At 37.2% G+C, this 23,004-nt stretch overlaps 2 protein-coding genes across 4 annotated transcripts in view; one reads left to right on the top strand and one right to left on the bottom strand.

The window, feature by feature from the left end:
- kcnab1a (potassium voltage-gated channel, shaker-related subfamily, beta member 1 a) overlaps nt 1-15,539 on the top strand; it is a 125,060-nt gene extending 109,521 nt beyond the window's left edge. For 2 of the 3 annotated variants that reach the window (XM_038285562.1, XM_038285561.1), the window contains exons 5-14: nt 1,002-1,046; nt 2,632-2,676; nt 3,747-3,790; nt 3,904-3,990; nt 8,374-8,459; nt 10,471-10,591; nt 11,012-11,106; nt 11,625-11,745; nt 12,001-12,089; nt 13,797-15,539. In XM_038285562.1, coding sequence (XP_038141490.1) covers nt 1,002-1,046; nt 2,632-2,676; nt 3,747-3,790; nt 3,904-3,990; nt 8,374-8,459; nt 10,471-10,591; nt 11,012-11,106; nt 11,625-11,745; nt 12,001-12,089; nt 13,797-13,886 — 823 coding nt within the window. In that variant the 3' untranslated portion in view covers nt 13,887-15,539. Of the gene's footprint in view, nt 1-1,001; nt 1,047-2,631; nt 2,677-3,746; nt 3,791-3,828; nt 3,991-8,373; nt 8,460-10,470; nt 10,592-11,011; nt 11,107-11,624; nt 11,746-12,000; nt 12,090-13,796 lie in introns of all 3 variants that reach the window. The other variant, XM_038285560.1, reaches the window with a different exon arrangement.
- A 3,993-nt stretch (nt 15,540-19,532) lies between these two features.
- On the bottom strand, nt 19,533-22,346 carry ssr3 (signal sequence receptor, gamma). Its single transcript, XM_038285531.1, has 5 exons — nt 22,120-22,346; nt 20,557-20,683; nt 20,299-20,397; nt 20,027-20,158; nt 19,533-19,780 (listed from the first exon to the last, which is right to left on the bottom strand). The coding sequence occupies exons 1-5, from the start codon at nt 22,250-22,252 to the stop codon at nt 19,714-19,716; spliced, it is 558 nt and encodes a 185-aa protein (XP_038141459.1). The 5' UTR covers nt 22,253-22,346; the 3' UTR covers nt 19,533-19,713.
- Between the last annotated feature and the right edge of the window lie 658 nt (nt 22,347-23,004).

Raw genomic sequence — 23,004 nt, 5'->3', positions numbered from 1 at the left:
AATTCTTATACTTTAAATGCTGCATAATTTTTAAAAAAAAAACAAACAACAAAAAAGAAAAAGGATCCAAGGAATACATTTAAATGAAACAAAGAAATATATTTATATTTAAGGTTATTATATTTAAGGCAGTTTAGATGGATAACAATTATAAAAAAAAAAAAACAATTGGTCACTTTTTTTTTTTTTATACACTGTTGTGTTTTTTCTACAATAAATTTTATTTGGGATTGTAAATCAGTCAGAACAACAAAGTACATCAGAAGTGTTTGGTAAATGTGTACATGGATGAAAAAGGACATGAAGGAAGCATATGTAAAAAAAAAAAAAAAAAAAAAAGACATAAATAAGTTAAAGAAGGTGCTCCTATGTTAGGAGCAAAGTTATACTTCCTGACTCAACTTTCCAAAGTAAAACACAGTGGCGGCTGCATCATTCTGTGGGAATGCTTGATGGAAATAAAACAGGACATTTCTGGAAGAAAAGAACTATTGTGATCCAATAACCAGTTTAATAACCAGTTTGAGCTCAAAACTAAATCAAATGGAGAATCTTTTGTAATGATTGGAAATTGACTTTCCCATAAGATATTCGTTTAGTCTGATGAAGATAAAGTTAACTACTGAAATCAAATATTTTAGCCTCTGAATGTTGAAAGTAGGTTGACACACCCATAAAAAAAGCCTGCCACTTTTGATATTTATTTTTGGAAAAACAAATAAGGATCTTTTTATTTTGATTTTATAACCTTGAACCAAAGTATTTTGGTCACATAAAATCCCAAATAAAACTATTGATGTTTGAGCATTAGGGAGAATTTCTTTTGTAAGTTATGAGAAACAGTGGACATCATTAATTACCCTTTTATGACCATGATGGTATATACACCACCCTGTTCCATTAAACTGCAGAGACTTGTAACGTCGCGATGCTTTTCTAGTGTCTGTGTCTGACTTTAAAATGGAGTTTAATAGATCCACCTCATTTGTGTTGCCTTGCAGGGCCGAAATCATTCTGGGAAGCATCATCAAGAAGAAATGCTGGAGGTAATGAAGACATTAACGTGTCAGATTGAGTTAGCATCTTGGAATGTAATGGAGATACATATCGAGAAGTTTCACCTGTGACGCACCAACGTACAGCTTTGCATCAGCCTGGATGTGAAACATAGCTTGATATTTGCAGTCTTTGTTTTGTGATTCAAGGTTAAATCGTATATCTGCTTTATGCTCTCCTGTTCACACGTGCATAGGCACACATATCACAGAACTGCAGCATAAAACATTCACTCTATCAGCGTTTGCCTGCAGGCATTTACTTGCAATTTCAAATATTCATTTTAGGGAGTTACTAAAGTATCCCTGGTTATTTTTATTAATGATCTCTTCTGTAATAGACTGGAAAGTGACAAGTTTTACATGTTTATACACTGACAATGACAAATGGAACATTTGGGATCACCGCCTCATTTAATGTAATCTTCATTCAAAAAGATGCTGACTTATTATACAGTAGATCCTTTCATATTGTACAACAGCAAATAATTACGGATTTATGAGCAGATTTATATTTTTCACGGTGTTTGAGATATTATTAAATAGTAGCGTTTACTGCAAAAACTGCAGTGCATATGGGAACATTTAGCTACCACTGCTTTGTTGTGATTTAGCTCCATCATTATGATGCTCACAGTGGTGTCACGTACTGGGCTGACAGCATTACACCAGTGGGCGTTTTGATGCTGCTACAGTTAAGACTCACTGAACCTGACATTTCAGAATGAGTGTTCTCATGAATGTGCAGAGAGGAAATTTAGTGGTGCAGGAAAGAACAAGCAGCTGAGTAAGGCCATTATCCACTAGTGTGATGTTTATGTCAATAATGCAATGAGAAGGTGCAGCCATATATTGATTTGTCCCATGTGACAAAGGCGTCTGTCCTTTAATATTAGGATCAATACAGAAATGACTGCATTATAAATGTGATGCTGTATAGAAAGCGAAGGGGAAAAAAAACTTTTGTTTGTTTTTCATAAGACAAATTTTTTTTACTCGTTTTCTATAATTAATGGGAAGCCCCTGACTGGCAGTGAAGCAGTCGAACCATCAAGGTGATTGCTGAAAAGCTAAACTGCAAGTCTTCTAGATTTTTTTTGACATTCATCTCTTGTTATGAGCTCCAGATTCCTGGAAATTTTTTTCCCTCACTTTGGATATTTACAAACAACAACAAAAAACTGCTGTTTTAAAGGCATAAGGAGATTTTGCCACTCAGTTCATTTTGAAATGTGTTTGAAAATACAAAGAAAAAGGTCTGCTTTTGAATTTTAAGGCTTTCAGAAAGGTAGTTAATGTAAAAAAAAAAGGATGAAAAACCTACAACAAAAGGGACTCATTTCTCATTCACATAAACACTAGATATGGATGATATTTTCTCTAAAATCCCACACTGATGGATAGTTAGCAACATATGTTTCTGATGTTGTACAAGTCATCTCTCCAATCACTTACCGCCCTGTGGAAAAACTGCATGAGAGTCCCTTTTGTCTGGATAAAGAACACACTGAATCACTTTAGTGCAATTTGTGTCGCTCACCAGGTCATTCTGTTCCTCTCTTCTTCGTAATTTCAGGCGGTCAAGCTTGGTGATCACAACTAAGCTTTACTGGGGAGGAAAGTAAGTACGAAAACACATTTTGTACCTGTTAAATGTCTCTGAATAATTCTCAGACTGTTTACCAACCTGGTACCAAAACGGTAGCAATGGGGTATAAAAAAAAAAAAAAGATTTATTATCGACAGAAGGATAGCACTTGTTTATCTATTTTGTATGTAAATGGATCAAAATTATAATATGATTTAACAAAAACTTTGCTTTATTATGACAGGAATACATCATTTGTGTTATTTCTGCAGTAAGACTTGATATTTGTTGTGTTTCTATTTTGTTATAGTTTTATAATAAGGTTTTAAATGTTTTTTTCAAAATGAGGAAACAGGTTGAGTCACTATAACTCGTAGTCATTGTAAGAATCTGACACAAGCTCATGCTCTGTTACATCACATTAGAGGCCGTACAGCATTAGCTATGCTGGTAATTCAATGCAATGTTTATTTTAAGTTATCTCAACTGGAAATTTATAAGACAAATATTTGACAAAAACAGTTTTAAACATAGGGAAATTAGTCTGTAAGTTAATACAAATTATTTTAAAAAAATGGTGATCAGGTCATCTTGTTTTAATAGATTCTTTAAGGAACAGTAAGGAATTATTTTAGCTTTTTAATATAACCTTAAGTTTTCTGACAGATTTAAAAACATCTGCTTTATAACACTCAAAATTAAACAAACACTAACAATCAGAAAAAGTTTTTTTTAAGCTGTGAGGAAGACCCTGTCCTACTGGGTTTGATAATAAGCAGTAAAAACTTTTTTACTAAAAAAACAAAAAGTTGCTTTAGAGAATTTAAAAAAAAAAACATTCCTGCGGGAAAGATTCAAGCCTCCATCTATTCCTGTGCAGCCAGGATGCCGTATGATGTTTAATGCACACTAATCCATTTACATAAAACATCCTGGAATTTACATTTCATTTGCTTCTGCTCTGAGTCAGCCATATGATTGACAAGTTTTAGGAAAATATTAAACCTTTTTCAGCACAAAAATGACTCTGCTGAAATTAAACCTAAATTAAGGCTGAAACTGATTCAGATTGTTTGTATTTTTTTGTCTTTTTGATTCATCAGAGCCGAGACAGAAAGAGGATTGTCCAGGAAACACATTATTGAAGGTGACATTTAAATTTCTGAATTTTAATTTCCATGTAAGCTAAAATTGGAAAATGTTTCACTAACTTTACTTATAATATCCACCATTCAGTTGAATTTTTCATCTGTCTCTCAGGTCTGAAAGGCTCACTACAAAGGATGCAGTTGGAATATGTAGATGTAGTTTTTGCCAACCGTCCAGACAGCAATACTCCCATGGAGGGTGAGTCATCTTATCAATATTCATCTAACCAACCCTGAAACCAACGAAATCATAAAAATCTGTTTTAATATGAAACACTGAGGAACTTCACTTCTTTTGCTTTGCAGGGAGTGATCGCCCTCACGTCTTAATAAACTGTAGCTATAAAAATGTCTGCTGGTCATAGTGTTCCAATTAAACTGGTAAACAGATGCAATGTTCTGCATTGCATAAAGAATAAGCAATGAAAAGTTTTTAAAAGTCATATTTTTATAGAAAGTTTATTGTGTTTTTTTTATGGAAAAGTATACAAACTGTTGTTTCTATACTTGGGAAAGCAAGAAGAAATCTGAGATTCTTTTTTCAAATTTTTTATACAGCTATACTTTGTTATTTTCCAAAAAGACAAAGTATTTTTGTTGTTCAGTATCAAAAAAGATTATTCATTTTAACATACATCTTATTTCACATGGTTGGAGCGTACAGAGGGAGGAATCTTGGATCATCCCGCTTTGTACAGCCTCCATAGATCCTTCAGTCTCGTCTATTCTCATATTCAAAGTGCATGTTGTCTAAAGGGTTTAGGTCTGGGGACTGAGGTTGCCATTTCTCATTTGAAAAAGTTTAGGTGATGATTTGTCAGCAGACTTTATATCAACTGCTGCTGAAGGGCACAAAGTCAATCTACATTTAATTTACTGGTATATTTCAGCGGTTTTTAATCTAAGATGCTCTCCATGAGTCCACTCACCCTTACAATTTTTTTAGACAGGTTATTTTGTGTATACAAAAATAAATTTCGTTTAAAACAGCTCTATACAATTTTATTTTTGAAGTGCGGCCTTGAAAACAGTAATAAATAGATATATAAAAAAAAGTAATTTTAACATATGACTGTATATTACAGTTCTAACTTTTTTTATTTTATTTTATTTTATTTTTTTACACTCACTCTTACAAATTCCCAGGCTCATTAGTAGTGAACAATGCCCACAGGACTACAGGACCTCCACCATACTTAACAATTGCCATGAGGTGTTTTCATATTCATTCGTTCTGTGTTCAGTGCCAGATCCACCAGGAAATTATTTGTCACATCGTATTCATAGAAGAGGAAAACAGGACATCAAGGATTCCCGACAAAATGGTTGCAGAAAATCTGTTTACCCTAACTAAGATTGGGTTCTTAAACTCAAATGCAGATGTTTGTATTCAGTCATTTCATGAAAATAGCATTTCTATGGCAGGTCAGCACACCAAGTTTACACACATTATTAGCACGGCTTTGATGTGGAAGAAATCCAAACTCCTTTAGCAGACTAATGAAATCTGAATTTATTATTCAGAGAGATGAGAAAATAAACTTTCTGATTTGAAGCATATATATTGGGAACGACAATTAATTAGGTGTGAGAGTTAAAACTTTTACCTACAGACAGAAGCAGAGATTTACCTCATACACCTTTAACACACTTGTCTAATTTTAAGCTCTAAATAAGAAGAGGACAAATAAATATATAAAATCATGGATCTATAACTTGATCATGAAGTCATGTGCTACTGCTTGGTGAACTAGATATGTGAGAGATGATTACATTTACCTGCTAACATGACTCCTTCCTCCATTTTAAACGTTTTACAATCTCAGCCTAAGAAGGAATTATTTTGCTTGTTTTTTGTAATCACTGTTTCCACATTTATGGGAACAATAATGTTAACAAAGCTGAAGCATTTGATGTTCATTTTAAAAATCCAGACCTCCTTACTGCTTTGAGGGTCAATCAATCACTTCCAGATTTAGATATGAATTAAGTGACCACAAGGGGGCGTCTTTAGACTGTAGAGCAGAGGTCACCAACTTTTTTAAGACTGAGGGCTACTTAAGGGGTACTGAGTCATAAGAAGGGCTACCAATACGTTCACCTAAACTTTATGCATAAAAACAGATTTCTACTGTTTCTTCTAATTTTCTTTAAATATCAATTTAGAATCTCTATAAATACTTAAAAGCTCTATATGATTAATATGATTAAATGCTCTAAGAACAGCAGAATAAAATCACATTTCAAACTGGCAAGCTCTGGTCTGTTTTCAGAAGACAGTGAGGGCCCCATATGGTCCTTGAGGGCCCCTTGGTGCCAACAGTCACAGCTTTGGTTTCCCCTGCTGTAGCACATTTACACTTCTTTCCCAGATTGTCGGATTATCCTTATTTATGAAAAAACAAATAAACTATATTTTACACTCTTGACCCTTAACTTCAATATGAAAACCCACAAAATGTGCCTATTAACAGTTAGAAAAAATGTCTTTTTGGATGAATGTTAACAAAAAGCACAAGTGTGACATCAGCTTTCAGAACAAACTTATCACTTGCTGATTAATTGAACCCGACCTTTCGTTTGTTCCATTTCTACCTCTAAGTGCATCAAAGCAGATGTGAAAGGGTGTATTTACTCTCATGTGGTGGTTTTTAGACATGATGAATAGTATTAAATTAATCTGAAACCCTGCTGGAAATTGATAGCGTTTGGTCGACACACCTGATTGTGCAAACCTTGTTTTCTTTTTGTTGTTTCTCAGAGTGAGCTGTGGTTCTGAACAACAACAAAGACTTCTCCCTTTCTTATCTCCAGCCTTCTTATTGATTGCTTTTATTTCCCCCACTATGAACTCCCACCGGTTACTTCCTCCCACAAACATCAGAGCTGTTGTCCTGCTTTCCAAACTCGCTTTGCAGTCCCTCCTCCTACATCATCCGGAAATCGTGGCAGGCTGAATTTAAATGCAGGCCCAGCATGGTTGCAAACAAAGAGAAAATGTCAGGAGGGCAGGGCGAGGGCTGGAAACAAACAGCAGGAACAAAGAAATTGGCATCTTGTTGTTTTATTGTAACATCTTCTTTCCTTTGCCAGGATGCAGTTTGGGAAGGCAGACTGTTAATTATCACTTCGTAAAAGAAGAAGAAACAGAAAAGCTTTTCTCAAAGTCTGGACTAGTGAGATTTAAACTTTTTCCTAAAATCCTATGCTATTGTTTTTTTCTCTTCTTGTTTTTATTTCTCCCTATTATCTGCTGTCTTGCCAAGAACCAGTTGTGTGAAGTGAGAAAACTAAAGTCCGGCCACAGTGACTGATGGTGTTATAATTGGAGTGAGCGCATTGTGATGATGAATAACCATAATGACAGCCCTAATTTGAGTTTTTGTTGGCTCAGACTGCCTCAGGCTTGCCCGGGTCAGCAATGTTGGAGCTTTAATTGCTCCGTTAAAAACACGGCAGATTGAATGTGATCACCGGGGCTTTGAGTATGTGAGCTTGTTAGTTAACCCCTGGGTTGTTACTGTGTGGGATGAACCATATGCAGGTAGTGGGTTTTTTTCTCAACTTGGGGGCTTCCTTGTTACACAGATTTGACCTTTCATGGTCACTGTGCTCTGTTTTCAATCATTTATTCTAGATTGAGGAGCTTGCACAGATAAAATGCCTCCTCTGTCATTGTTTCATGGGTTTCATTAATCTCTGTTTGGCTCCGTCTCACGGCTCCTCTTGTTTTGTTTTTGTTTTGTTTTTTGCTGATTAAGAATATGACACCTGCTTAGAAGGCAAGTAACAATAAAAAAATGTGCTGATGGTATTTTTCTGTTTTTTGTTTCTGGAGAATAAAAGTAACAAACCAAATTTATGATATAGATAAAATTTGAAATCTTACTTCTCTCCTTTTGTGATCTGACTTCATTTAGGTGACCATTTAATGTTTTTTTTAGTCCTAAGGACCGAAATTGTTTACCCTATTTAGACTTAGACGTAGACTTAGACCAACTTTATGGTCGTTTTGTGTGCACAGAGTGTATAAAAAACAAAATTCAGTTGCACACAGTTTACAACAGTGAAACAGTTAACATTACAATTTATAAAGTGAAGCAGAATTTAAACACTATAGGAGAAAAGCAACCAGTTGCAAAAGGGTATTATATGAAAAAAGATTTAGTGCAGTGCAAAATAAATGTGGTGCAAAATGCAGAAGAACATTGAGTTGTGTGCTATTTAAAAGGGTTATAAACGTTCAACACGTTGGTAGTGCAAAATAATGTATTATTTACAATAATAAATTGTTAGTATTATGATGACTTTATTCTGAGTTTATTCTCAGAATTAAAAGTGAACTACATAGGACTCTATCAGCAAAGCCCAGGTTTAACACTTTAATAAAGTAGGCATACTTATAAGCCGATATGATTCTGTGAGAATAATCAGTTTCAGTCAGAAATCAAAAGCCTTTTTTGTTTTATCCTCTTCTGTATTAAAGAAAAAAATTTAATTGCACACCTTTTATTTAAAAGATAAAGTTAGCAATTTGTTTATCCAGCTGACTGATTTCATTTAAAATGTGCTCTTCCTGCAGAAATAGTTCGAGCTATGACCTATGTGATAAACCAAGGTATGACCATGTACTGGGGGACGTCTCGGTGGACCGCCATGGAGATCATGGTAAGCAGATCTTCTTCTTAAACCTTTTTAGAGACTTTCATAAAACCGCCAGTTTATTTTAGCCCAGTGCAAAACATTTTATGCCAATTACACCTATATTTAAATGTCACAGATGGGGTTTCTATGAAATTAAATCAGGGTTTTTGCTAAATGGATTAACATTAGGGATAAAAAACCTTTATACCCATATATTTCTAGCACGTACCGGTATCTTAGATCCTGTGAACAGAACCAGATAGTTTTGTCGCCCACAAAGCTAAGGCTTTAGGTGACCGATCATTTTCAACCACACCTCTGTGACACTGGAACTATCTTTCCTGGCTTTTAATGAACTCTGGATCTTCTTTTGAAAGAAAAGCAGCAAAAAATTACATTTTTATAGATATTTTTAGTAAACTATTTCTATTTATTAACATGTTTTAGGACAGCAAACATGTCAATCAAATATGTTTCACATATATGACTCATTGAATTACTGACAAGTATAATCTTAATGTTTCTAATTCCTGTCCCTTTATGGCCATTAACTGCTGACTCGGAAGTGTGATGGCTGATGCATTCAAATCAACATGTTAATGGCCACACACAAACGACGAGATCTCACATTAGGTCCTGATAGGAGAACACATTCTCCATCTCAGTTCGTACCTCTGAGGGGAGTGGAGAAAGAGACAGGATAATTTTCCCCAGAAGGGGATTTCTAATCCAGTCCGATCAATTATTGAGGAGCCTGTTTACCACCTGGCAAAGGTCAGCAACGTGACTTTAAGAAGCAGAGCCAAACATCAGAAAACAAAGGCTCAATAAAAAGCTTGAGCCTGGGTTTACCAGCGTGGCATCATGCCATGAGGCCCAGTGCGCTATTACCGTGTCCTCCTGATAGTTATAAGTATTTAAGACTAGAATGGTTGCTCTTTTTGTGAGAGTTAAAACATCTCTTTGGATGAGTTTTTGATAGTTGTATCAAAAATTCAGCCAGAGATATAGTTCTAGCCTTTCTTGCAGCCATCCAGGTAAAGATCATGGGAAGGGGAGAAAAAGGTAACCAGAAGTACTTTCTACCCAAAGATTGGCAGATAATTTGGATGCAGCAGTAATTCAGCCTTGAGTTAAAATTTTAAGCACACACTACAACTGGCTGAGGTTGTAGGTTTTATTTCTCTTGTTCAGCAGGGAGGAAAAGGATGCTGTGGTTCTTGTTTCGTTACAATATTTGGTCCAGCTGAGCAACAAAGGATCCGGCACTCAGATCTTTGACAATATTCAAAAGTCATTACTGGACCGGAGGATTTCATTAAAAAAAGTCACCAAAATTCACCTGCGATGCTGCGGAAAAGTTATCAATGCAGCTTTGATCTTAAAAAGACAATCCAAAGGTAACAGGACAGAACTCAGGGAGCTGTTAGCCTTATTTCACGGAGTTTGATGCTGCAGGAAATGAAACACCCAGCGACCCTGGACCACAAAGGCTGATTATGTCCCTGCAGGGAAATTGTAATTAGAGGGGGAGGACAATCCTGTGTTTCTCTGAAGATTTAAGATTGGGAGGAGGAAGAACCAGTGATGAACAGGGCACCCATCTCAAGTTGTCTCCTTCACACCCTCTCTATGCACACTGCAATCTGTTCACATCCTCTCTCCCTGTGATCCCACTAAAACGCTGCTTATGTCTTTGAATAACTTGAGCCCCGATGACAGCTCTGTTATTTAGAAAGCCTCGGTAATGAAGGGGGTTAAAAAGGGGCGTCGGTGTGTACGTGATGAGGCAGCTGTTTGCTATATATGTCCTACTGCCCACATGATCAGGCTGTAGGCACATGTCCCAGACTGCTGCACATTAAGGTACATTATGTTGCAAAAAAATATATTACATTTTCAATTTTTTTTCTAAATCCCTGTTTTGGTTTTAATTTCCCTCTTAATTAAAGGTGAACGATATATGAAAAATCACATTATATTTCAATTCCAATACCATCGGTTTTCTCTCTTCTTCCTTCTCTCACCTCTCCAGGAGGCATATTCTGTGGCACGGCAGTTTAATTTGATTCCTCCGGTGTGTGAACAGGCAGAATATCACCTCTTTCAGAGGGAGAAAGTAGAGGTGCAACTGCCTGAACTTTACCATAAGATAGGCAAGTATTTTTCATGGTAATGTGCATGATAAACATCTTTTTGTTAGGCTGACCAATCCTTGATAAGACTGATGATAAAAAAGAAACCATTTTATTCATTTTTCATTCAGCACCTGGACCCCAATCTATTTTTTCCAGCATGAGATGAAGAAAAATTGTAAAGGTCATCCCTTGTTTTGGGTTTCTGTCCCCAATATCAATCTTGGTCTTTACAGAAACCCAGAGTTTATGTTAAAACAACTCAATGTTGTGTATATGCTTATATTTTGTCCCTATCAGAGTCTCTACAGGACAGCATAAAGATTACAACCCAGTATTTTAGAAAACACTCTCACACATCCCTTTTTACACTTTGTTGTCAAGCTGTCTATTACCAGAACTCTTTCTGCTTAAGTTCCATTTCGATTTCCTTCATCACAGGAGTTGGAGCGATGACTTGGTCACCGCTAGCGTGTGGCATCATAACAGGAAAATATGAAAATGGCATCCCTGAATCATCCAGGGCCTCAATGAAGGTAAGCCCCGGGGTCATCTGCTCTGCTCTACTCTGCAGGGCAATGATCCTTAACTCATGCACACCATTTGCTGGAGCAGCAGGGAGAATTTGAAAAATTACTAGACATTAAAGCCTTTTTTATATGGATGCCTAAAGCGTACAACTTTTTCAAATGAAACTGTTGAAGCTATGGGTATATTTTGATGTTGTGCTCAAATATAAGTAGAACCTTCTGGTTAAAACAGCTATGAAGTATGCTGATCCTTGTGTTTGCTCCCTGATGACTCCCCTGTGTTTGGGCATTTTTCTTTATACTTAACTTCTCTACTTTAAAAGTCTCCAGTAAAGCAGGGTTAAAGGAATAATAGCTATGCATATATGTTGTTTTGCAACTGTGAAAAATATTTCTTTGACACTTTTCCCTTTGGATACAATTATTTACCCTATCTGTGGTCTTTTTTTATTCTACATCTCTGGAAATAACTTCCTGTTCTATTGATTTTTCATTCTGTCTGTCTGTTTTGTGTCTCCCGCCAGTCGTATCAGTGGCTGAAGGAAAAAATAGTCAGTGAAGATGGAAGGAAGCAGCAAGCCAAGCTGAAAGAGCTCAACCACATTGCAGAGAAGCTGGGCTGCACTCTGCCTCAGCTGGCTGTGGGTAAGGATGAGTGACAGATGCTGCTGAACCAGCAACTCAACTGTGACTGTCACCTTTTAAAGAAACAATCAAATGTGTTTTACCTAGCTGGTGATAAAACACCTAAGTAGCACCTTTACACCCTTTCAAACTCCCCTGAGATAGCTGCATCTACTTAACAGAAAAACTGATTCTTTATCAAATTCACTGATTCAAAACAAAAATATTCAGTGTATATTAATGATCAAAGGAGGTTTTTATTGTGATTCCCTCCAGCCTGGTGCTTAAGAAACGAAGGAGTGAGTTCAGTTCTTCTGGGAACATCCAACCCTGAGCAGCTTACGGAGAACCTCGGGGCCATTCAGGTAGCGGCACGCACCTTCCTGCTTTCATCTGTGTTTGTTCATATACATCTGGGTCATCATAAACATTTAGGGTTAATGCCATGCCATGTTAAAGTGATCTATCAGAATTTTGAATTGCTTTGTTTTACTGCTTTGGCACTTTTTGGGGGACAATTTTCTTTATCATCAACAAGTACTTTAAAAACTGTAGCGACTGGTCTGACTGGATACACATAATACGTCATGCTTGAAAAAGTTCAGTCTGGGCAACTGTACATGAAGTTTTCTAGATGTTTGAGTAGCACTGAGATTAATACAGTGTAGGTGTAACAAAGAATTAGGGGAAACAAAAGGTGTCTTGTTCCCTCCCACTGGATTGGCCAACGATAATAGTAGTCGAACTTTATTGATCTCACATTCAGAGTACCTCTGAATTTGACCCATGCCCTGGGCGAGCAGTGGGCTGTCATTACGTGATGCCCGGAGAGCAGTGTGGGGTTAAGGGTTTTGCTCAGGAACCCAGAGTGGAGGCTGTGGGGATCTTACCGGGTACTTGCAGTCCTCTCAGAAGACAAGCACAATGGTCTGACCACTAGGCAAACACTCCCCCCTCATGGGCCAAGATTGAGCCCCGGACAAGGTCATTCTTATACCCCATGAACCCATGTGTTGCATTATGTGGATGCTTAACTGTCCGTATCAGAAACTGACACACCATCCATGCCTTGACCTTTATGCATCTTGCCTCTTTAACCCCAGGATTACACATAGCTCTCCTTTATCAGTCCGGCTCCAAGATGTGCCCATATCCTGTGTATTTTTAAAGACACGAAGGCTGTCCTGATTAGATGGCCTCCGTACACACAGTGATATCAACCATGTGAAGGAAGGCCTTCTACTCTTTCTAATCTGGCTAACAAAATAACAATGCACATGATGTATAAAGAATAAACCTAACACTTGCAAAAGAAGAAAGATGGTTTGAGTGAGGGGTTAAGGAAGCCATCTTTGTTAACCTAGAAAAACCATTTCTCAACAGAGGAGGTGGTCATAGGAGGTAGATATAACCTTTCACCCACCTACAAAACACTTTTAGGATATCCAGAAGATTCACCTCTCCCCCACCTGACTCACAATTCAATGAGGCATGTGACCGAAACCACTCTGACGAGGAAGTTAACGAGCCATCAGAACCCCCTAACAACCATCAACACCCCCCAGGTGACCTCCATGGCCAATCTGGTAGGAGAGATCAGAGCCACCTTTAGTTCCCGCTAACGCTTTGTTAGACCTACAGTACAGCATATTAATCTCAGTGCTCCCCACCCGTATTTAGAACTGAAAAAGCTTCTTGGATGAGAGGAGAAACATCTTCTAGAAAAAAAATCACATCCAGTAGCTTAGACTGAACTTTTTCAAGCTTGACAAGCTTGACTGAGAATCTTCACAGATATAATCCGTCATGTTCAGGACTTTTTGGGAGGAATGTGCATCCAGGTCACTGATCTATTTCAAAGAGCTCCTACAGATCTTTTTTTTTGACAAAATCCCTTGTTTCTCACAGTTACAGTTCTTTGTGTTTTTTTTTTTTTTTGCCAACTTTTATTGAATGAATATAAAGCTATATGAGTTATTTACTCTAGTCCGGCTATGTAGGTGAAAACTTAGAATACAGAGGCTGTTAGGAATGCTTACCCCCCCCATGTAAAGACCCTCTGTTCTATCCAGATCCTTCCTAAGATGACCTCTCACATTGTGTCAGACATCGACCACATCCTTGGCAACAGACCTTACAGTAAGAAGGACTACCGCTCTTAGACTGCACTGATGGACCAACTACAGGTCTGCTGAAGACTACCTGACTACATCTCTACCTTCAACTCTGCTTTGGTTTGGAGTTCAGATCCACAAGTTCTCTCCTTGGATGTGCCTAACCAGCTACAGACCACTCCAGTCGGAAATGGATAACCATGCTACATCCGAGCATTGCATTCTTTAACAATGCTTGGTCGAGGCTTCTGCTTCGATCTTCTCTAATACTGAGGTTCATCTCAAGTGCGGTTCAGCTTAGCCGGGAAAAGCTCAGACTTTCCAGAGCTTCACACGCAGCTTACTAGATCTAAACCTTCCTCCACTGATCTTCGAGTCTTTGCTGGTCAGGAAGCTTGTAAAGAGGTTTCATTAATACAACTATGCAGAACTTAGAGTAGCTCAGACCCAATAGCATGCTAAAACACACATTCGGCTTTAGAAAAGATGAATTTAAGTCAAAACTTTAGCATGTCCACAACTACGACTCATTTTGCATTAGACTCTACATTATAGAACTCTTTCAATTCAAAGTGCCATCTTTAAGAGCACCTTGATTATTCATCTGAAGACATATAAAGTACTTGAATCAAAAACCTACTTAATCCAGGCCTGTTTTCACAGCTAATTTAAGCACAACAGAAAAAAAGTTCTTTCTTTATATTCCACAGCAGGATACAGAGGCAGCGTATGTATTCAAATTAGACAGACCTCAGATGAGTGGACAGGTTGAGCCCTCACCTGCATGCTGATCAAGTTCTTTATTTACTGCTTTTATTAACATGCCAAACAGCGTGGCAAAATAAATGACCATATGTGCTTCAAACTCTCACCTCCTTTGTCAGAGGTGCCTGATCCTACCCTCTTCTTGAAAGGTAGTCTTTACCAACAGTGACACACCAACGCTTGAAAACCAAGCTTTATGCATATAAATAAGACCAACAGTCATCTGCTCGGGTCATCTTTGAAGCCCTCTAAATATAATCAATCCAATATTTTACAGAATATTAATGAGTAGACATAACTGGCTGCAGATCCCGGAGTATAGCAACCAATAGATGCATGTTTCTCTGCTACAGTGTGCCTCTTTCCTCTTTTTGATTAGTTTTTGGAGGGAAATGCTGCAAGTTCACCTGCTGTGCGACCCTGGCGAAGCAAGATGACTGTGGTACCAGAAAAAAAAAGAAAAAAAAACTGGACATGCTAGAAAAGGGCAAAAAGTAAAGCATGTCGCCCCCGTGTGGAAATGTTAATAAACTGCATCCATGCTTGACAAATAAGGAGACATTAAATAAAATGTGGATTCCTCAGTTTGAAGTTATAGATGAGATAGCCTTTCTATGGAAGCCAAATCAGCATTAAAGAACATTGACTGTATTGCTGAACGCTTTTGGTTATTTTTTTTGGTAGGGGTTAAAAAATACATTCTTAGTAATGAGCCCAATGTATTAGACAAAAAAAAAAAAACTTGTTATAAACTGCTTATGAAATCTGAAAATATATTTTGACATTGTAAAAAGAATGGCTTGTACAAGGTTGTAAAATGTATATAAAAGTGTAAAGCTTATCCTGCAACATAAGCAAACTACCAAGAAGCCTGTCTTGCATATGAGGGCTTTCCTGCACTGTAAGACAACTCTATAAATGAGATGTAAATAGAGATATTTTATTGCTCTCCTTGCAGTGTTGCTGCAAACGTTGCATCAATTTAATCCTACTCCCTCAGAGTAACTTGATAAACATATAGTCTTTGCTTTTATCTCTGGAGGGACATTAAGCTCAATAGGAAGAGCAGAGGTCACTTCCATTGTTTCCTTAATGTAACATTAACTATGAACTGGCCTGTAACATGCATTACTCTTGCACCCCAAGCTCCTACTATCATCATTCTTTTTCTGACTCCCAATAGTTCAATAGTAAGCTATCTTTGGGATCAGTGGAGATGTTGGCTGTGTTTCAGAGGAGTTAATGTCCTTCCTTGGTGTGCAGCACAGTTGGCCTCTAAATCTCTGCAGTGGCCGTTTCTGTGCTTGCCAAAATGGTTTTACACTGAAGTCAAATAAAAGGCCGTTTTTATCTCACAGCTTACTTTGAGTCATCTAAGACTTGGACCTTGGATATGTTTCAAAACTAAGGTGTTTTAGGGACAGAAAAGCTGAGAAAGTACAAAAAAAATACGGTACATTGCTTTTTGTGCTAATTGCTTTATGGTAAAGCTGTTATTTGTACTCATGGTACAAGTAAATAAAAAACAAGAAAAGCGTTTTCATGATCTCTCAAAATGTTGTCAGAGTGCTCCTGTGGTTTAGAAGTCGTTTTAAAGGGATCTCACTGAAATTGATATAGTGATGAGAATTTAACCTCCACCCCTCCCCTACTTGTTGTAGAACAGCTAAATTTTACTGTTTTAAAAAATGTTTTGGTTGTGAAAAACACTGGGTGCTGTGTTGTGGAAACTTTAGAAGAATCGTACAGACCATGCTTGTGTGTTACCAGAGAAAACATTTTCAGGGTTCCATTTTCACCTTACATTTTCTTCCAAGGAGGCAGACTCAATTTAATTATTTTTTATTTAATTCAATTTTTGCTGCCTCAAGAGATTTTTACTACAGTACCTGCAGCAAATCATATGAAGTCATTACACAAAATAAACACAAAATAAAGGAAAAAAACTGATGGTAACAACCAGTTTTTCCTAAGGTAAGGTAATGTTTAGATCTTTTCACATTAATTTATTCTCCTATGCTTGCAATGCAGAATTGGTTCTCTCTTGTTCAGATACAGGGACTTAAAGTCAGAGGAAAAAAAATTATAAGATCTTTTGAAAGTTTGAAGATCAGTTGATCACAAAGGGAAAAATCTGCATCATTAGAAATTAACAAAAGAGACGTTAGGCCCGTTGTTATGTAATTGAGGTCGCAGCCCTCATCATTGTGTTAGTCTATGGCAGGGGTCTGCAACCTGTGGCCCCAGAGCCAATAGTGGCCATTTGGACCTTCCTATTTCATAACTCTACTTAAAAGTTAAAAGGATCAACCTATTGTTTATACCTCCAGATATGTCTTAGTGAATATATTAAGTTTTAACATTAGAATGACACCTACAGTCCTATCAATAGGTTTCCTTTTTTTTTGCAATTAGGCTGGAAACTATTCATTTTCATCTTTTTTTACAAAAAAATATCCTATAAAATGAAATGCAGCCACCCTATATCAGCACAAGTTTTATTTTGCTTTAGTTTAAAATAGAATAGGAAAAAAAGTTGTGCTTAAAAAAAAAAAAATCTATCTTGCACTTAAAAAAAACCTATATATATATATATATATATATATATATATATATATATATATATATATATATATATATATATATATATATATATAATTGTCTCTAATGGTTGCAGACCCCTGGTATGGCCAAACAGTGTCTTAATGAGGAAATATGTTCAGGGATGTCTTTCCATACTAGTATAGAGGCATTTAAATTTTTAAATAGTATAAATCATCAGAAAAACGTCAGAACAGAATCTTGAGAATCAAAGCTGTATTCATAAGTAAAAACTAATGTTCTACTTTAGCTTATTTTTTAACATGACAGTAAATAGTAGCCTGCCTTTTTGATTCCAGTTCAGTGGGAATATTTTTTGTTTCTGAGCTCTTTGGAAAATAGAAGGAGTTCCTGCAAATGAAGGTGGATCGTTTATGGAAAAAAATGGGGAAATACATCTTTTACCAATTACTGGATGCGGAGTATGTTTGTGTTTCTGAACCACTCTGCCCCAAAGACTGCAGCAAACTATTTTGGACTAAAAAGCCATACAAAAAAAAAAAAAAAAAATGAATAGATAATGCCGGTAAGATAACAGGTAGACCTAACACCTGTTGCCTGAAAGAGAAAAAATATTAATTAGCTGCTATGCAATAAGATCCAAACACAGGTTTAAAATAAAAAAAGTCACTGATCCAAAAATCTATTTTTTAGTGAAATATGACACAAACAACCCCCATTGTTTTCTACCTTCCTTCTGTTTCTATATTTAAATGTCAAACCTAAACGTCTAGAATATTTTTTTTTATGTGTGACGTTCCAAACATCCGTGTAATGTCTCTTTGCTGAGGAGTGCTCTCTCTGTAAATATCCTACGAATGTGTGATAATAAATACATGCATTGCCAATGAAAACATGGTCTTTGCTTGATATGTTGAACAGGGTGTAACAGTCATAGCAAAAGTAAAGTTTCCATTACTGTCATATATGAATAATTGAAGCTTTGGTGAAACAAACTTCAGGATTTGTTGAATGACTTGCTCTCTAACGTGGCTCAGGCCTGGACTTTATGCATATTTAGGAAAGCTATGTTTTCTATACACACACACACGTTCCAGGCACGTCCCACCGGGAGGAGGCCCAGGGGGAGACCCGGGACACGCTGGAGGGACTATGTTTCTTGGCTGGCCTGGGAGCGCCTTCAGATTGCCCAAGTGGCTGGGGAGAGGGACGTACGATGGATGTTTTCTATACTTTTATTTTAGTTTTGATATCTTTCCCATGGATCTTTAGGAATACAAACAATGAAAGGAGTGTAACTTTGCGATGAACGTTGGTGGGACACTCCTAGGGTGGTGGGTGATGGACCTACAGTTACTCGACACAAACGCTTTCAAAAAGGTTTGTATTTTCCAAAAATGAGCTCAAACATTTATTGAATGCTTTCCTATTGTTGAGAACACAAAAAAGCCAAAATACACTGATAATTATATTTATAGGTAGACAATGTATATATATATATATATAAAAAAACGGCCTATTCTGATGCCAACAACAATATATCATACCTCCCTAGTATGTACACTATTTCAGTTTCATCCATTCATGAAGCACTCCAGAAAAATGTGGACTGATTGATGGATGTTTTCCCTTTCAGATACATTAGTGTTTATCCTCCTTCAAAACCAGAAAAATCTAATTTAGACATTCTTGCCCTATTGCCAAAGTCTATGTATTGAAATAATTAGTGGGGACCAGTCCTTCAGAAAGTCACGCCTGTGCTTCTGAGGCCTTTCTTTGCTTCTCATACACTTTGTAGACACTTTCTTACGACCCTGTGGCATTTTCAAAGAACCGCGTGAAAAAGGTTAGCTTCAATAATTGGCTGAAAAAGTAGCTCACACATCTACACCTGAAAGTGTACATGAGCAGAAAAAGATAGCAAGCTGGGGACGACGTAGGGCGGCCGTACGTAAACATATCACCAGAATGATTGACAGTTGGGAGGACCACTTATTTAGATGATCGGAAAAATCCTTCACTACACCTTTAACATACGGGGGTGAACGGTGGGCTATATTTCAGGTGTTTTTGCAATTTATCCATAGATTGCAGTATCTGCCCTTTAGCTGAAATCACTGAGCGGCCTGCAATCTTGATAACTATCAACTGCCTGATAGTTCAGATTGGAGAGAATCACCACTGAACTCTTGTTAGATGAATAGACCGCAACGATTGCCTCTCAAAGCTCATCTCCAAGTCTTTTCCTCTGTAGCATCGGGGTAACGCAGTAAAAACTGCTTTTAGGGAGCTGGTTGCAACTGCTCTGTGCTTTTCCCAATAAGAGTTATTAAACTGGTCTGAACAAAGGGAAGGAAGACAAACAGGTAAAGCTGGTTGCTTTATTTGTTACAAAAAACAAACAATTTTGTGAAAGTGAAATGTGGTATTCTGAATCTTTTTAAACCACAACAGAAAATGTTGATCCTTTGTCCTTTTCTACTTCCTAACCCCCCACCCCCCCATATTAAACATCAACCCCTTGACTTCCTGCCGATCTATTCTTGGTTTACTTCGATCCGGTGGACAGAAGAGCAATGAGTCCCGAGGAGGCACTGATGGACAGAATGTAGTTGCTGGGAAACATTGGGTTAAGGAGAAATAAATCCATCTTTTCCAAACAACAAAATGTTCTGATTATAACTACCCTCATGCTTCACAAACGATGCAAGAGCAGATGTTTGATCAATAAAATTTCTGTTCAAAACAACCTAAAGAGAATTTATTTTTGTTAAGCAAACTAACTGTTAAAAATGTTTTGCATTATTTTTACTTCGGATCATCAGATATCTCGTAATAAATGCTGAAACTTGAAAGGATACACAGTTGGGTTGAAGTTCTTGAGCAAGAAGAAGGAAGCGACGATGACGAGCACCAGGAAGAGGGTGTTGTTATAAAAGATGGAGAAGGTGGTGGCTTCATAGTCAGCCACCTCGTTCTTCTTCCACAGGATCCTGGAGGAAAAAAAAAACAACAGTGAATGATAGTTTCACTAGTGTTGTTTAGATATTAATTTAGTTTAAGTTGTTTAAAAAAAACCCACAATATTCAGTATAATTTTATTAATAAAAAAAAAAAAAAAAAGTAATTTCACCTCTCATCTTTCTCTTTGCGTGACATCTTGCGGTTGTCTGCTTCAGACAGCTTCCTGGTTACCTCCTTAGAAACGGCATCCTCACGTTTCTGGGCGACTCTGTAGAACAAAGGAGTGTTAACTCCACTCCAAACTGTGCTTTAGACCAGATTTAATTAGCCAATAAAAACAAGTCGATCATAAATAGCATATGAGCTTTCAACATTTCCCTTAATCGTCGACATGATCTCAATGAGAGCTTCTGATTATCCTTCTTACTTGTGTTTGAGCACAAACTTGACGTTCTTGTAGGCGAAAGCCACCAGGTATGTGCTAACCAGAGTCATCACTGCATACAGAACCGCAGACTGGACAAGGTCCATGTGCCAGATCCTCCAAAACAACCCTGTGAGGATAGGAAGAAAAAATATAGAATATAGTTTTATATCACAGATCACACGTTACAATTAGTTTAAAGTCTGCAAAAATTGCATTGACACCAAACCCAAATTTCAATATTGAATCATGGAAATCATCCAATTAAAAGTCGCTGCTTCCTCAAATCATCTCCAGCTGCATGAAAAGTTTAGGCAGAACTTTACACATAAATCATCAAGTGATATTTCAGAAGTTCAAAGCGCTTTATTTATGTAAAAGTTTAAACAAACAACATTCAGCTTATTTGGGTTGGATGGGAGTTTCTGAATATCTTTTAATGCTTTGATTGGATTTAGGTCTGGGCTTACTGTGCTATTCTTACACATCAATATGTTTTCATCTAAAACCTCCAATGTAAAACTGGCTGCATGTTTGGACATTTGCATCACTGGATTGTGAACTTAAAGCCTTTTGCAACATCTAACAGTTCAACACATCTTCCTCTCAGATCTAAACACTAAATGTAGAGCAAAAACACTCATCTGGTCAGAGCATCTCTTTTATGGGTCCGATGTATCCCGTACCCGTTATCTCTTAACATCTTCCCTTAAACGCAGCTTTGATTGATGTCTTCTCATCACATTCTTCAACCTGAGCTGTTGATGTTTGTAGCTCCTCCAGAGTTACTGTGGTTCACTAAGCTGCTTTGATCAATGTTTTCATTAACCTGTTGATGTTGGAGATCGGCCTGTTTTCCAGTGTAGTCCTGTTTCTCTGACTGTGACTGGCTGGATGTGCTCTCTTCATCCTCTGACATGGGAGCTGGCTCGGAGCTCGTCTGCCTGGCTGTGTGTTTTCTAGACGGCGCTGCCTTTTACAGTTGCTTTTTCTATCTCTGCTTCTGTCTCCTTGAACCCCAGTTGGCCTCAACAGATGGCCGCTCACACTGAGCCTGGTTCCGCTGGAGGTTTCTTCCTGTTAAAAGGGAGTTTTTCCTCTCCACTGTGGCTACAAGCATGCTTAGTGTGAGGGATTGCATTCGAGTCAATGAGTTGATGCAATAAACTGGTTTTCCTTAGATGGAAAACTTTGAATCCATGTGACTGGATGATCTGGTGAACTGTAAAGTGCCTTGAGATTACATGTATTGTGAATTGGCGCTATAGAAATAAACTGAATTGAACCTGTCAGCTAATCTTAGTAGTTTATAGTCGTGCAACACTAAGTTTAAAAGGTGAGTTAAAGAATGCTCCAAGAACAACCTAAAAACTGCTTTTTACTTTTCCCTAGTCTGTCTATTCTGTTCATTGTTCTTCGTGATGCCATTTCATCAATCTACTGTTCATTTTGAACTAATATTGATTTCTGAGTTAATATTCTTTAATATAAAACGTGACATGACTTTTCCAATCCTTCCAAGACCCAAAGTTAGCTTAAACAGTTAGCAGTTGCTGGGCTACTCACAGATAGGGATGGCTGAGACGATGAGAGCATTTCCGTAAAACAAAGCCGTTGACTTTGCCGACAGGTTTCTGCTGAAGTCCTGCAGTAGAAGGTCCTCTTCGGACTGCTGCTTGTTGCTGCCTTTGGGGGGCATTTTTCTAGCTGAAATAATCTGTGCGTTACTCTGAAGCGGACAGGAGAGGACTGACACGTCGGTGAGCGAGAGGAAGACGGACGCGTCAGCATAAACCCGGAACTACATCGACTCATTTCCGGTGTAAAACTAGGAGCTGTTGACGAGTGCTGCCCCCTGCTGGAAGACAAGGATAGCGGATTCGTAAAAAAAAAAAAAAATGTGTTAAAATAATTCACTTTGGCCCAGCATAGTTTCTATATTTGTGTTTTGCTTTTTTTTAGAGTAAACACATTTCCAGTAATATACATTAAAGCACAGCAGTGAACTGAAAACCTAAGATTTCTGTAGGAGACAATTATTTTTTTGTTAAAAATTAACAAAATTTTTTGTTTTTGTGCATAATCTAGCTAAATTTATTTTACTTTATTGTTTGGTATCTGTTATGAGATAATGGTTTTTGGTTATTTAGTCATGTTCCTTTGTTTTTGGTTAGTTATGATTAATTTGGGTGAATTATTTTTATAAATAGGCTGTCAATGGTAGGAACCAGCATACGGAAGATGATTAGGGCCACTGAATAAAAAAAAAAAAAAAAAGAAGAAGTTAACTGATTGTTAAATTTTATTTCAGGTTAATATGGGAAAAAAGTCAGAATTCTGAGATTAAAGTCATAATTCTGACAAAAAAAAAGTCAGAATTCTGACTTTTTTCCCATAGTAAACTGAAATAAAATAAAAAAATCAGTTAACCTTTTTTTTCTTTTTTTCTTT

The sequence above is a fragment of the Cyprinodon tularosa genome, unplaced genomic scaffold (assembly GCF_016077235.1).
Source record: "Cyprinodon tularosa strain WSP-4 unplaced genomic scaffold, ASM1607723v1 ctg211, whole genome shotgun sequence".
In the NCBI taxonomy this organism is placed as follows: domain Eukaryota; kingdom Metazoa; phylum Chordata; class Actinopteri; order Cyprinodontiformes; family Cyprinodontidae; genus Cyprinodon; species Cyprinodon tularosa.
This window is presented reverse-complemented; position numbering and strand designations above follow the sequence as displayed.

Coding starts and splice junctions, on each gene's coding strand:
- ssr3 (XM_038285531.1), bottom strand. CDS start 22,252: ATGCCCCCCAAAGGCAGCAACAAGCAGCAGTCCGAAGAGGACCTTCTA. Junction 20,684..22,119: donor CGTCTCAGCCATCCCTATCT/GTGAGTAGCCCA, acceptor CTATCCTCACAG/GGTTGTTTTGGAGGATCTGG. Junction 20,159..20,298: donor CGCAAAGAGAAAGATGAGAG/GTGAAATTACTT, acceptor TTTTTCCTCCAG/GATCCTGTGGAAGAAGAACG.